This window comes from Rhipicephalus microplus, chromosome 3 (genome assembly GCF_043290135.1).
Source record: "Rhipicephalus microplus isolate Deutch F79 chromosome 3, USDA_Rmic, whole genome shotgun sequence".
NCBI lineage: Eukaryota > Metazoa > Arthropoda > Arachnida > Ixodida > Ixodidae > Rhipicephalus > Rhipicephalus microplus.
Window position 1 is genome coordinate 135,629,857 of NC_134702.1, and position 15,423 is coordinate 135,645,279.

General features: G+C 47.3%; 1 protein-coding gene across 1 annotated transcript in view; it reads right to left on the reverse strand.

The window, feature by feature from the left end:
- LOC119171420 (techylectin-5A) overlaps nucleotides 1–15,423 on the reverse strand; it is a 91,960-nt gene that overhangs the window by 63,074 nt on the left and 13,463 nt on the right. The window contains exons 2-3 of the mRNA XM_075890287.1: nucleotides 10,704–10,809; nucleotides 9,543–9,710 (exon numbers count right to left, since the gene is read on the reverse strand). Of these exons, the coding sequence (XP_075746402.1) occupies nucleotides 9,543–9,710; nucleotides 10,704–10,809 (274 nt within the window). The remainder of the gene's footprint in view (nucleotides 1–9,542; nucleotides 9,711–10,703; nucleotides 10,810–15,423) is intronic.

Sequence of the window (15,423 nt, forward strand, 5' to 3'; positions counted from 1 at the left end):
AATTAGAACTACGGGCACTTCACCTATACCCAGCTCATCCCAGCAACTGCCTCCGAGTAAATGACGCGGTGATAATAAAAGAGTCTGGTATTTCCAGAGGAGTTTGGCCCCTTGGGCGTATCACAGACGTTTACCCTGGACAAGATGGAATAATACGAGCTTGCCGAGTGAAAGCTCAAGACGGGAAGATTTTCAGAAAACCAGTACAGAAATTGTACAGACTGGAATTGAGCGACGCTTCTGGGGGGCGGGAGTATGTTGAAAAAGAAAAGGAATAAACGTGTGCAGACTAGTACTGCAAGAAAGAAGAAGAAGAAGAAGTTGAAAACGAGAAACGGCGTTCGGTCTGGTTTCTTCGCCGATCGGTAGTTTTCCTTTACAGCATCATCTCTGACCAACACCGACATGGCGGAAGAAGAGCGACAAGATCTCTGGATCGCTTCCCTTCTTGACATTTTGTCTGAACGGGCCCCAAACTCCACCTCATGCACCCTACGTCGTCAAGGACAACAATTCGCACTTCGTGAAGGCTTGCAGTATCCTCGCAATTACCTGAGCGAGGCCGCAGGTGGCTACTCGTGATACCTCGTCATTTTCGCGTGGACATTTGCAGTGCCTTCCTCGACGACCTTCAGTGTGGTCACGCTGGCTCGTTCAAGACGTACTCGCGTCTTTGCCTGAGGTACTACTGGCGAGGCAAGTATCGATATGTTCACCGGTACGTTCAGTCGTGCCCTGCGTGCCAATGTCGCAAGGTTCCTACTCACAGCACCTCCGGTCCTCTACAGCCATTGCCCTGCCCTGCTCGACCATTAAACCTCGTCGGAGTCGATATTTTCGGTCCAATCCCGATCACTATTGACGGCAACCACTGGATAATAGTCGCCTTCGACCACCTCACGCGGTACGCAGAAACATCTGCGCTACCAGTCACCACTACAAAAGACGTCACGTGGTTCCTTCTTCGTCATCTCATTCTGCGCCATAGAGCCCCACGTGAATTACTTAGTGACTGTGGCCGCGTCTTCCTCTCAAATGCCATAGAGGTTCTGCTCAAAGCATGACGCATTGTACACCGCACCGCTTCCGCATACCATCCTCAGACTAACGGCATGACCGAATGTTTCAGTCACACCCTTGCCGACATGCTGGCGATGTACATATCGAAAAACCACACAAACTGAGACTGCGTACTTTCTATTTCGTACCCTACGCTTACAACTCTGCGTCTCAAGCTACCACTGGCTTCTTTCTCTTCTTTCTCCTATATGGACGTGAACCTTCATGTTCTATGGACACCATTCTGCCGTACCAACCGGATGTTTTTGAGGGCAAACCCATCTCTCAAGGTGCTGCTTACGCTGAAGAATGCTGTAAACTGACTCGCACGTACAGCACGCAAGGTCAGTCGCGCAAAAAATTCCGTCATGACACAGCTGCGTCTGATGCCCATTACTCCCCGAGAAAGCTGGTTTAGCTTTCGGTCCCGTCCACAACTCACGGGCTTTCCACTAAGCTTTTGTCACGGTACCACGGTCCTTACCGCATACTGGAGCAGACATCTCCCGTAAACTACGTCGTCGAGCTGGTCAGCCCATTGCCCAATCATCGCTGCCGAGGCTGCAAAGCTGTTCACCTCACGCGACTTAAACCCTCTTACGACCCACCTATAGCGTCCTTTCCTTAAGTCACCGTCGCTAGGATGGCTCCTCTTGTGGCGTGGAGGTAATTGTACCAGTGCACATCGGCGCCAGCTCTGTGCCAGTGAGCGACAAGACGACGAAGTTCGTGCGTTGCAGTCTCAGCCTCCTGTTTTCTGTGCTGCAGCTGTCTTGCTTGCCATGGCGAGTTTCTTGCTGAAACTCCTCCAAAGAAAACGCTTGTTACAATTATATGTATATATATATATATATATATATATATATATATATATATATATATATATATATATATATATATATATATATATATATATATATATATATATATATATATTGCCACAGCCATGGAACGAGGTTTAGCCATGCCAATGCGAGTATGTGCCATGGTGTGAAAAAAAGAAGAGGACGGTTGGTGTGCTCGTGCTCTAACGTTCGGTTCGGCTCGAGGTCCAGTGCTGCTCCTGTGAACAGACGTTTAGGTCGTTCTGTGATCACGTGACATTTTCTGGTGGAGGTGCTGGGTAGTGTTGTATGCACTGCAATCGGCAGCAAGGTCCCGACACTAGTCGTGACTTGGGAGAACCAGCTGACCTACGGCGTAGCAGGCGACAACTAGGCCTACCTCCTGAATTTGGACCATTTCCACAACTCGGCAGTACTATGGCTAGTGCGGAAATGCAAACTCAAGAAACATGAATGCTGCCTCCTCCATGGTTCTTCAACGCCCCACGAACTCCGAAGCCGTTCCACGGTGACCCTTACGAGGACGTCGACGACTGGCTTGACGACTACAACCATTGCGGCAGCGTCAACGAGTGGAACGAGCAGCGAAAGCTTCGGTATGTCTGCTTTTATCTCGAGGACTCTGCGCGCACTTGATTAGAAAACCATGAAGCCACTATGACAACCTGGCAGAGTTTTGCAATCAGTTGCGAAATACCTTCCGAAGCTCTGACCGAAAGGAGCAAGCGGAACGGCTCCTCCATTCCCAAAACCAGCGTCCGAACGAGAGTGTTGCCATGTTCGTTGAGGACATGTTGCGCTGTTCAGGCGAGCTGACTCCTCAATGACCGAAGAGAAGAAGGTGCGCCTCCTAATGCGGGGAGTGAAAGAGCAGCTGTTCGGGGGACTAGTGCAGAGCCCCCCCCCCCAGTACTGTAGAGGATTTTCTCCGTGAAGTCACGACAATGGAGAGAATGCTAAGGCAGCGTTCGGACCAGTATGAGCGTCCTGGCAGTCTTTCGTCAGTGTCATCGGCCCTGCCAACACCTGACGTCGCGACTGTAAAAGAACTGACGGAGCTCGTGCGCAGTATTGTGCGCGAGGAGCTGCAAAAGCTGCACGTGGTGTCTTCTCCGCCCCATGTTGCTGCTCTAACGGATGTCGTTCGCGAAGAGGTGCGGCAGCTGGTGCACCCCATGACGACTCTGCATGCAGCTGAAATCCAACCCATGACGGCCCCGCGTCCAGCCGAAGCTCCGCTATTAACGTACGAGGAAGCAGTACGTACTCCTGCACCGGCTGTTGGCTATCCGTCCCGTCCGTCCACCCTGCAGACGGCGCCGTCATTCTACTCGGGACCACCGCGGTACGGCAACCCACTCCTTACACGAAAATCCAGTGTATGGCGTGCTCCCGACAACCGGCCTCTATGTTATCACTGTGGTGAACCAGGTCACATCTACCGTAAGTGCACATACAGGCACATGGGTTTTCCTGGTTTTCGTCCGGATGCTCGTCGACCCAGAGATGGTGAGCGGCCCCGTGCTATCGCCGAATACTTGGCAAGCCAACGATCCTCAACCCTTCCGCGGCGCCAATCCCGCTCACCGTCTCCACGGCGTTCCACGTCACCTGGCCAACAATTGACCTTTGCGGACGTCCTTGCAGGAAGATCGTCTAGATCCACAAGCCCGCGCCGGGGAAACTAAGAACAGCGACCTCTGCGGGTGAGGCCGCTGTTGATCGACCGTTACAAGACCCTCCCCCGACCTGCCTGCCGACATCCGACGACATCCTTTCACCGACGTGTGCCATCGATGACAAACGTGTCTCTGCTCGTATCTCTGTCCTGATAACCACGCGCTGACCGCTCTGGTAGATACGGGTGCCGATTATTCTGTTATAAGCTCTGACCTCGCTGCACAGCTAACAAAGGTAACGACACCTTGGGGACATGAAACCAACCTCCGGACTGCGGGAGGTCACCTATTGACACCACTGGCAATGTGCACTGACTGCCTTCAAATTCGTGAGTCGACGTACATTGTTTCCTTCATTGTATTGCGCGAAGGCTCCCAAAACCTGATTCTCGGAATGGATTTTCTCCGCGAGCATGGAGCCATTATTAACCTTCGCGACCTGCTCATAACGTTAGCTAACGACCATACAGCCCTACGAAAGGATGCAGTTACGCCGACCACAACACTTCGAATTGCAGACGACACCATCGCACTTCCGCCGCGAGTCAGTATGTTGGTAACTGTGGAGAGCGACTGTGACAACAACAGTAGTGCATCACGGAAACTAACCTCTCGGTGCTCTTGGCTCAGTAGATTTGTGTCGCGCGTGCTAACGTCCAACTGAAACATTGGAGGACGCAGCTTCTGATCATGAATTTCGGCGGCCAGTACCAACACTTGGCAAAGCAAACAGCGATCGCGAACTTTAAAGCCATTGATGACGAAGATTGTTCCACTATCGCTCCGATTGCCACTGCTGCCGAAGGTAACACTGCATTAGCCAGTACAGTTGACGTGAATCGCCAGCTATTCTCTGTGCAGCAGCAGCAGATACGCATGATTTTACGTACGTATAGTGACTGCTTTGCGTCCACCTCCAAAATCAAGCAGAGCCCAACCGTGAAGCACCGCATTAAAACGGACCCTACCGAACGGCCTGTACGACAGCACGCCTACCGCGTGTCGCGAAAAGAACAACAGCGATACGTTTTCAAGTGAAACAGATGCTCGACGACGATGTCATCCAACCCTCGAACAGTCCACGGGCGTCACCCGTCGTACTTGTTAACAAGAAAGACGGCACTCTTCGATTTTGCGTCGATTACCGGAAGCTCAAGAAAGTGACGAAGAGAGACGTCTACCCTCTTCCACGCATAGATGATTCACTGGATCGACTTCAATTTCTCCGATATTTTTCATCGATGGATTTACGGAGCGGCTACTGGCAGATTGAGGTCGATGAACGTGACAGGGAAAAACAGCATTCATAACTTCTGATGGCCTCTACGAATTCAAAGTGTTACCGTTTGGATTGTGCTCTGCACCGGCAACGTTCCAAAGGATGATGGACACCATCCTGTCCAGTCTGAAGTGGGAATCTGGCCTTGTGTATTTAGACAACGTCGTTGTTTTTTCCAAAACGTTTGAGCAACATTTACAACGACATCAGTCCGTCTTCGTTACTATTCGATCCGCAGGCCTATCGCTAAAACCGGAGAAGTGTCGTTTCGGCTACGAAGAACTAAAGTTCCTCGGCCACCTTATCAGTCACGATGGCATTAGACCAGACTCAGAAAAGACCATGGCCGTTGCTGCTTTTCCTCCACCTTTGAACAAACGGGATTTGCGCCGGTTTTCGGGTCTCTGACAGACGCTTTGTGCAGAGCTTTACCAACATTGCTGAACCCCCTACCCGTTTAACGAAGGAGGATACTCCTTTTGTGTGGGGTCCAGAGCAGAGAGCCGCTTTTTCCCAGCTTCAGCAGTGCCTTCAGAGTGAACCCTTACTAGGGCACTTTGATGAAGATGCCGCCACCGAACTTCACACTGACGCAAGCAACATCGGTCTTAGTGGAGTGCTCGTCTAGTGGCAAGACGGCGCTGAACGTTCCATCGCTTATGCTAGCCGCATTCTGTCATTTGCGGAAACTAACTACTCGACCACGGAGAATGAACGTCTTGCTGTTATTTGGGCGATAACAAAGTTCTGACAGTATCTGCATGGCCGTCCATTCAGAGTAGTTACGGACCATCATGCCCTCTGTTGGCTGGCCAATCTCAAGGACCCTTCAGGGCGCCTCGCGATGCGGAGCTTACGCCTTCAAGAATTTAAGGTTACTGTCGTCTACAAGTCGGGCCGCAGGCACACTGATGCTGATCGCCTTTCGCGCGCACCCCTCGCGACGACATCGAGGGACGATGATACAGATGGCCATTTTCTTTGTGCAGTCAGTGAATCTGACTTGGCCCAACAACAGTGAAATGATTCCGAGATCCGACAATTTATCAAATACCTTCAAGGTCACAGCTCGAGTCCACCATCGGCATTCGCACGTTCTGGGTCATTTTGTCTCCGCAACGACATCGTCTACAAAAAGAACTTCGAACCTTATGCGACTGAGTACCTCCTCGTCGTTCCGCCAGGACTACGTGCTGACATTTTAACTGCCTGCCACGATGAGCCTTCCTCCGGTCACCTAGGATTCGCACATACCCTTGCCCGGATTCAGACTCGCTACTACTGGCCAAAGCTCACCCAGGATGTCAAGCATTACGTTAAAACGTGCAATCATTGCCAGCGCCGTAAAGCCCCATCTGTGCGCCCTGCTGGTTTAGTGCAGCCTGTTGCACCCCCGTCACAACCATTTGAATGAATCGGCATGGACTTGCTTGGGCCCTTCCCGAAGTCAAATGATGGCAACCGCTGGATCGTAGTCGCTACTGACTATTTAACAAGGTACTGCGAAACGAAAGCCCTACAACGAGACACCGCCAATGAGGTTGCGCATTTTTTCATCAACAACATCGTCCTCCGCCATGGAGCACCAACAGTTCTTATCACTGAATGTGGAACACCCTTTACAGCCCAATTGATGCAAGACGTCACGAGACTTAGTGGAACAGCTCATCGCAAAACGACCACATACCGTCCACAAACCAACAGTCTGATGGAGAGATTAAACAAGACGCTCGCTGACATGCTATGTACGTCGACCGTGATCACAAAAACTGGGATGCAATTTTGCCATACGTAACGTTCGCTTACAACACTGCGGTTCAAGAAACTACGGGTTTCACTCCCTTCCGGTCGCTTCACGGCCGAGAAGCAATTACGATGCTTGATGCTTTGCTCTTGCCTCACATGACCGATATTACTACTGATGTGAACGACTTTATCCAGCTCGCCGACGTGGCCCGCCCGCTTGCACTCAAGCGGATCCGAAAACAATAACGAATCGACTCGCCGAGGTACAACTCCCGTCATCGCCATGTTATTTACCAACCCGGTGATTTGGTCTGGCTGTGGATCCCTGTTCGCCAAAGGCGCCGCTCGGAAAAGTTACTTCACTGCTACTTCGGTCCTTATAGAGTACTACGGCGCCCCACAGATGTCAACTATGAAATTCTGCTTGAATACACAGCTCAGCGATCTCGATGTTCCCAGCAGGCCGACATTGTTCATGTGTCACGGACGAAGCCACACTACCCCCGAGCCACCTGACACTGCTTCATCATGCGTCTGTGTGCGTGTACGCGATTACTTTAACTTTTAATCGGCATTGGTCATTGGGGTGGTACTTTTTTTTCCAAGGGGGGGGGGGGCACACGCATGTCACACGCATGTCACACGCATGGAACGAGGTTTAGCCATGGCAATGTGAGTATGTGCCATGGTGTGAAAAAAAAGAAGAGGATGGTTGGTTTGCTCGTGCTCTAACGTTCGGTTCAGCTCGACGTCCAGTGCTGCTCCTGTGAACAGACCTTGTGGTCGTTCTGTAATCAAGTGACAATATATATATATATATATATATATATATATATATATATATATATATATATATATATATATATATATATATATATATATATATATATATATATACCACTGAGCTGTAGTAGCTCAGTGGTTAGAGCATCGAACGCATTATTCGAAGGTCGTAGGTTCGATTGCTGCTCACGGCCGGTTATTTTTTAATTCACTTTTCTTTCTCCTTATTTACATTGCATTGGTTCTAATAACTTCCCCTGTACATTCCTTGGGATTACTGTCTGTTAGATCTCATTATTATTGTCTTATTACACGGAAAAACGAGCCCTTAGGTATACACTTCTTTCCCTTATATATATATATATATATATATATATATATATATATATATATATATATATATATATATATATATATATATATATATATATATATATATATATATATATATATATATATATATATATATATATATATATATATATATATACATACATACATACATACATATAGATAGATAGATACAATCAAAGTTGCCGAAGTTTGCTAAGAAATGCCTCGCACTTAATGAAGTTGTGTTCATCACGGGCACCTTGCCCGATAATAACGAGTCCATGAAAGTGAAGCACACAATGAATTCACTGTAGCTTCAGTTGGTGTTACTTATGCCGAACTTTTGTTGGAGTACGCCACACGGGAGCCTGTGCGTTGATCGCGCGCCTGCAGAATCTCGTTCTCCGACGTCATCAGGTGCCTGCTTACAGAGTGTAAAGGAGAGGCCACAGCCACTTACACAGACATTTACGCAGGTGCGAGCACGCTGCGCGTGAGCGCGTTCTGCCATTGCTTGGGACAACTTCTGCGCATGCGCCGTGAATATCGCCACACACAACACATTCAGCTAAACTATTAGCTGCTTCGCATCTAGTAAACAAGCTCACCGTTCTTATGGTTTATCCAAAGATGAGTCGTATTCAACGAACATTCTGCTGGTGCTTCCTGCGCTTATTACGGTAAAATCATTCGTAAAAACTGTGAAAGGTCCTATACATTCGCTTAACGTGATCATTTTAGGCGTAAAATATCTCCAAATAGACAGATATGTGAGGTTCAACGTCCCAAAACCACCACATAATTATGAGAGACGCAGTTGTAGACGGTTCCGGAAATTTTGACCACCTGGGGCTCTTTAACGTGCACTCAAACCTAAGAACACGGGCGTAGAACATTACCGCTTTCTTCGGGAATGCAGCCGTCGCACCCGGGGTTCGATCCCACGACCTGCGGGTCAGCAGCTGAGTACCTTATCCACTAGACCACCGCGTAGGGGAATAAAACAATCCAGTGTTACATGTAAAGCTTACATGAAGGAATGGTGCCCACACCAGAAAAACTTTCATTGTTGAAAATTTGGTGTCAAAGAGGCGTTTCAGTAGCCACATATTGCGCTTGCCATGAAGAGATTCTAGGCGTTGACCAACGCTAGACAGATGAAAGACACCGTGCCCATGCTAGACAAACGCAACGTAAATAGGAAAGCTCTAACCAACTGGTAAACTTTGCAGATGCGAATCGTTCAGATAATTACAGAGTATAAGTTTTTCACAAGTTCTTGGATGCATAGTCTGTAGGGGCGATGTGTCTTAAAGCAATTTTAAATGTTCGACACCTCGTGTGTCGAAGTTTTTGCCCAGTCACACGAAGTGGCGGATTCCCCTAATAAATATCTGCGCACGCAGGCTTAGTATAAATTTAGAAGTGTGGCAGCTTGGGCTAGTTGGTATGGCATGACGAAAGTTATAGCGCGAGACCAAAACGACGACACAGAGACAAGAAGGAGACGAAAGACACGAGCGCTATCTTGTACAGCGTCACTGTGTCCTTGAAGAGGTGAACACAATTGCACTCAGTGCAGTACTGGGTAAGAAAATCATCTTTCCCGTTTCTAACATTGTTCGCGTGCTCTCTCAGCCGATCGTTCAGACACCTTCCGGTCGTTCCGACATAACAAGCACCTAATGTCTCGTGTCTTTCGCGCTCGTGTTTTTCGTGTCCTTCTTGTCTCTGTGTCGTTGTTTTGGTCTCGCGCTATAACTATCGTCTTAGTATAAAGAAAGCGTTATTCCACTCACACGTGCTGAGGGTACTTACCTTCGCTACCCGAGAAACTTTCCAACTGAAGTTGAAAGGACTGCGTTTCATTTGCTACTGCGAAAGTCTCGTAGCCAAAGGACACAGTCTCTTCAGTGCTGTTACTTAGTACAATTCGCAGACTCATGTTCTCTTTCCCTGACGTAAGGGCGTGCAGAGCTTTGTTACCTGTGAGCGAGAAAAGAAATTATTGCCGCAAAGCATGAGGTATTCAATGCTTATAGAATAACGCCAGACATACGCAACTATATGTCGGCAGGGTAACAAAACAGTATGAATGTTGTTGTAGTAATTTGTTGACTGCTACGACTACCGCAGACTTTAAAGAATGGTGATGGCGAATCTCTATAACGCTTGGTAGCTGCTAACACCACTGCTACTACTGCTGCAAACAAAGCTTCATGCATTTTGAGAACGATAAAAGTCTAACCACTGCAGCGGCAGCAGCGAGCATAACATCGCATCAGTTTGAAAACGGTATCAACCTTAAATCAGCTCTTTATCCAGTGAAAATGGGGTATTACAACAAATGAAATCAATTAGGGTTTTCTATTTCTTTTATACGCAGCCCTATGAAACAAACAATTTGTGGCGGCAAAGAAAACTTACGACACATAATTTGTTGTTTTTTATTTGCACCATGGTGGCATGGTTTATAAGATAAAAAAAGGAAGGTGGACGAAAAGACAAGTCGCTGTAGGTAGGGGGCAAATTAAACATGAAATGATTGTAGTCATATGTCTGAAGATGCCCTTAACTGTAAATAAGTGCGTATTTAGTCTCCTCTGAAACACTTCACATTGATGAATTTTGTTGCAATGGGACTAATTTATTTAGTAATATAATTCAATCATACTGTGAATTAGATCTGAAATTGCAAAATAAAAGGAGGCTGAATAATTCGTTTCTCATGCATTAGGTTACTTATAAAGCTTCCTTCTTATTGTTATGCACATATTAATTGTTCCTATACCGTTATATTGTGACATTAGGCAAGTGTCACCTGGTTCATAGACCACCCTCAAGGGTCAGCGGCGTGGCTACACTACTAGAGAGCTATGTTCATCACTATAAAACTGCTGTCGCAGTGGATTCAAAGCCGAACAATTTCCTGAGGGCCACCTTATTTTTCTGTCGCTCAACTGAGTCTTCGTCTCTTACCAATCCAGTACTCATCATCAGGATCTCCGAATCCATTGGCGTACTCAATCCAGTTCCGGTAGAAGTAGTAAGCATTGTGTCCGTACTGCCCACGTCGTTGGATGACCTAAAATAGAGAAACTATTTTGGAGGCCCATGCACATGAGTAATTTTTCATGGTTCATGCGCATGGAATGCTATTTACGACGGTGAAAAAGTGGAGTTGATGGCGATCATTGCTAAACAGCGCCACCGAAGTGGCCGTGGTTATTTCAGCTGTATTCTCAATACGGAAAAAGCTATGGTCTTCACCTTTTGCTTGCGCTTGACATCCTAAAACAGCACGCTTTGTAACTTTTTTTCTATTGTGATAAATATCTCCTTACTAAATAAACATACCCGAGGCGTGAACGCTGAACTTGAACGGATCTATTTGAGAGAGCAAACATTTCTCACAAGAGCAGGTACGTCATGAGGGATGCCTATTTATTGTACGTCGTAGAAAAAGTGTCAGAATTATGATGTTATTTGAATCTGGTCACAACCATTCATCCTAACGTGATTTCACTTCGCACCGTATTTGGCTTTTCAATGGCAGTTCAGCTTAGTTTACGTAAAGCTATTAGGCAGCCGCGGTGTAAACTATTTCAACGAATCGAGATAAAAGCAAGGAAAAGCAGCGTGCGTTCAAAATTTTGGTGAAGCATTTCCTTTTGGGGCACTACTGCGCTGGCGCCAAAACTGTCACACATTGCTACCATGCGGCTTCTCGAAAAGTGACTTTGCAAATCACAGCTGAAAGGTTTTTTGTACGAGAGAAAAAAAATGTGTCTTCAGGAGTGAGTGCTGTTGTGACGCAGTATTGTCTCGACATAGTGACGGCAACAAACATTTGAATCTAGAACTGTGACGACCATAACGAAGAAACAACTACTACTGCAAAATAAAGAACACACAAAAGAGATACGTGAAAATTTTCGCAGACACTCAAATAATAACTAGCCGTTTAGAAATATTAGCGGCAAAAATGTGCAAATTAAGTCATCGGCTAATGATTAGCCTTGCGTTTACCAAGGTTATCAGGAAAGACTGCATATAATTGTTAAAAGCACGTTCTAGGCGACTTTTTTGTGTATGGCGGGTTTGAAGTTCTGACCAGTAAGAAACGTCGGCGCCTATAAAAAGGAGGCATGGATACTGCTAAAAGAAGAAAGATGCTTTTTAATGAGCAGTTGTGCTTCATATATTCCTAAAAAAACTACCATTTTCATAACTCGTGGAGATCATCAAGACGGCATTATTTTAAACTCGCATGGGCTTATTTCGAGGCATCTATATTATATTGGACGATCACATTTTTCGGCATGTGTGCTCTACAACGAGAACCAATGAAATCTTTATTGCAAGTTTTATTCGCAGCTAGTAGCATTTATAGGGTTTTCCAGCCGTAGCACATCCGATACTGAGCGACTGAAAGAGAGGTGTATCACAGATATTTTGAGGAAACTTTACCGTTTTACCCAAGCGGAACACAATGGATAGTTACTAAACACAGCTAAAAATCTTGCGAATTTTATATATAAACTGAACTGCCTACAATCAATCGACGATATTGTCTCATTTTGATTGAACTTCAAATACACGTGGCCAATGCGCCAAGCTATCTTGTGGAAATGCCTGACCGGGACAGGTGAACTCAACTTTTCGAATGAGGTGCTTCTGTAACCCAGTTAGCTACGCGGAAATTATCGTGTTATATCGTAGCATGACGTAGCGTAAATATTTCGCTACATTGAGAAAATCCAGAAGTTATAGGAATGACAACACACCAGTGCCATTTTTGCCTAATGAGTGAACTAAGTCTCTACCGGGAAAAAACCATTCGCTTGAAGCAATGAATTCGATCGCAACAAATTGGATTGCAATATTAGGTATGGGAGGAGCCAGATACTGTATCATCAGAATGAGCGTAACTGAAATAAACACAAAAACAACGCAACAGCGTCACTTAATCGAATGAAGGTACATTCATGCTGTTAATTGCTTTAGCGAAAACACAAGAAAGCATAGGACGCGGAAGGGCATCAACGACGTTCTTTTCCTTACATAATGAGCGCTCGGCGACCACGCTCACACGGTCAATGCTTGAGCTGTTGCCCGAATTACGTTGGTCATACTCCGGGACACCTTCTGGCACTTTTCCATAGCGAGAGAACAACGGCGCGTCTCCATTCTACTCGAGTTGTGGACGTCGGCGACACTCGCGCGTTTGCTGTCGCACTAAGAGCTGATGATGCTGAAGAATATTATCGCAATTTAGACTTGATAGACTTATTAGGTAACGTCACACTGACGTGGATGCGTCACCTACGCACGCTTGTGATGCCTTATGTTGACGGCGTGATTGCCGAAGCAAATTGCATCAGCGCATAAGAGCGAAGCAAGAAAGACAGAAGAAGCAGCTAGCTCCTATTAACAAATTGCCCAAGTAACGTTTCATTGATGTGTCTAAAGAACAGCAATCACCGCAATACAGAGTTTCTTGTGCACGTTTTGTCAAATGGCAATGCACTGCTAAAAAAAAACACTTGATTGTTTTTCGTGCTGCACATTGAAAGAACATTACAGACACTGCTGTTTTAAGGCGATAGCGTTGGGAGCTCGTTGCGCAGAAATTCCGACATTGGCGTCGGCGTCGTCGTCGGCATCATTGGTTGGACTGGAATGCAATTAAAAAAAACTTTATTTTAGTTCTGCAGGACGCACTTAGCGCGTAGCGGGCATCTCCAACGTAGGGACCAAAAGGGAGTACCTGGCGGGCGCTTCGAGGGCCTGCTGGACGGCCCTATGCTGGTCGGCGAGAACTGAGATCCTGAGAGACCTCTCCCAGTTGTTTGAGGTAGCGTGGGGAGGAGTTGTTCTTCACTCTCAGAGCATATGTGCGAGTATCGCAGTGTGTTCACATGATGGGCATGTGTCGCTGGGTATGCATCAGGATAATAAACGTGAAGCGGGCAAGGTTTGGTTACGTGTGTGTCTGTAATAGGCGTAGGGTTAATGCCTGCGATGTATTAAGTTTCAGATGGGGGGGGGGGGGAGTGGAAAAATGCGGCGCTCAAGATTAAAGTGCTTTGTTTTGTGAATGTACGTAATGGGAGCATCCCGGTTGGTCTTTAATTCAGGAAGATGGGGTTGCCCTGTGGTGGCGCGGTCGCTAAGTGCACGTGCTGCATCATGGGTGATCTAGTTGAGGTTGGATAGGGCACCCGGCACGTGGCCGAGATGGGCGCGGAACCAGATGACAGTGTGGCTCTTCAGGGCACTCGGGTCTGCTTTGCGCAGGATACGTAACGCCTGGTCAGAGATGAATCCGCGTTCGAAAGCTTTGATGGCTGGTCTGGAGTCGCTGTAGATGAGTTCCCGTTTGCTGTCTAGCATAGCTATAGCTGCCCCGCCACGGTGGTCTAAAGGCTAAGGTACTCGGCTGCTGACCCGCTGGTCGCGGGTGCGAATCCCGGCTGCGGCGGCTGCATTTCCGATGGAGGCGAAAATTTTGTAGGCCCGTGTGCTCAGAATTAGGTGCACGTTAAAGAACCCCAGGTGGTCGAAATTTCCGGAGCCCTTCACTACGGCGTTTCTCATAATCATATGGCGGTTTTGGGACGTCAAACCCCACAAATCAATGAAATCATAGCTATAGCTATAGCTACTTGCTCCGCTACTTCAGGGTTTTGGGTGAAGATTGTGGCAGAGTTAAGAGTCATCTGCGCGGATGATACCGTGACCATGGCGAAGGCTTGGTTGTTGTGATAGGCAGTGGCGTCCTCGAACGAGGCGTTGTCTGCTTCCATGTCTATGCGCATGAAAATGGTGGTCACCCGCGCAAGGCGCCTGCCTCTGTTGTATTCAGGGTGTACATTTCACGGAATGGGAGCGATCGTGATAAAGTCACGGATTTCACGGGGAATTAGAGTCAACTTTGGTGGGTCTTTGGCCCTCGAGGAGAAGAAGCCGAGCTCTCGCATAATATGGCGGCCAACCTTGGTGGTGGTGAGTCGGGTCAATTGCATGTGTTCCTGAGCTTTGGTGATCTCTGCTAGCGTGTTATGTACGCCAAGCTCGAGGAGTTAGTGCATTGGAGTGGTGATAGGAAGGCCAAGGGCTCGTTTGACAACTTTGCGAATAAGCGCATTGAGGTGATCGCGCTCAGCATGTAGCCATTTGTGTATAGCGGCAACGTAGGTAAAATGGCACAAAACAAACGCGTTTACGAGACGCAGCAGGTTGTCTTCTTTGAGGCCGTGGTGCCTGTTGGCTACTCTACGTAAGAGTCGTATGACATTATCAGTCTTTGTCCTGAGCTTGTGTACCGTTTGGATGTTGGTTCTGTGGGACTCGATGATCATGCCGAGGACCTTGATGGCGTCTACCCTAGGTGCAGTACGACCATCTCTGTTCTGAGCGAAAAATTTCCATTTTTTGCGTGGCAGAAAAATTGTCCATTTTTGCGTGACCAATAAATTGAGAAAGACCCAAACAATATGAAACATTCTGCGTCTGAGCGATGGTCGAACCCGGGTCGTTATCGTGGCAGGCGGGTGTTCTACCACACAGCCACACCTCTGCTTGCAAATACTGTGAAAATACTTTCCTCAGCTTGGAAATGCAGCGAAAGTAACTTTCGTGCTTTACAACTACACGTTTCCTGTGTACATATTTCAATTTACAGCGTGAAGCTGCC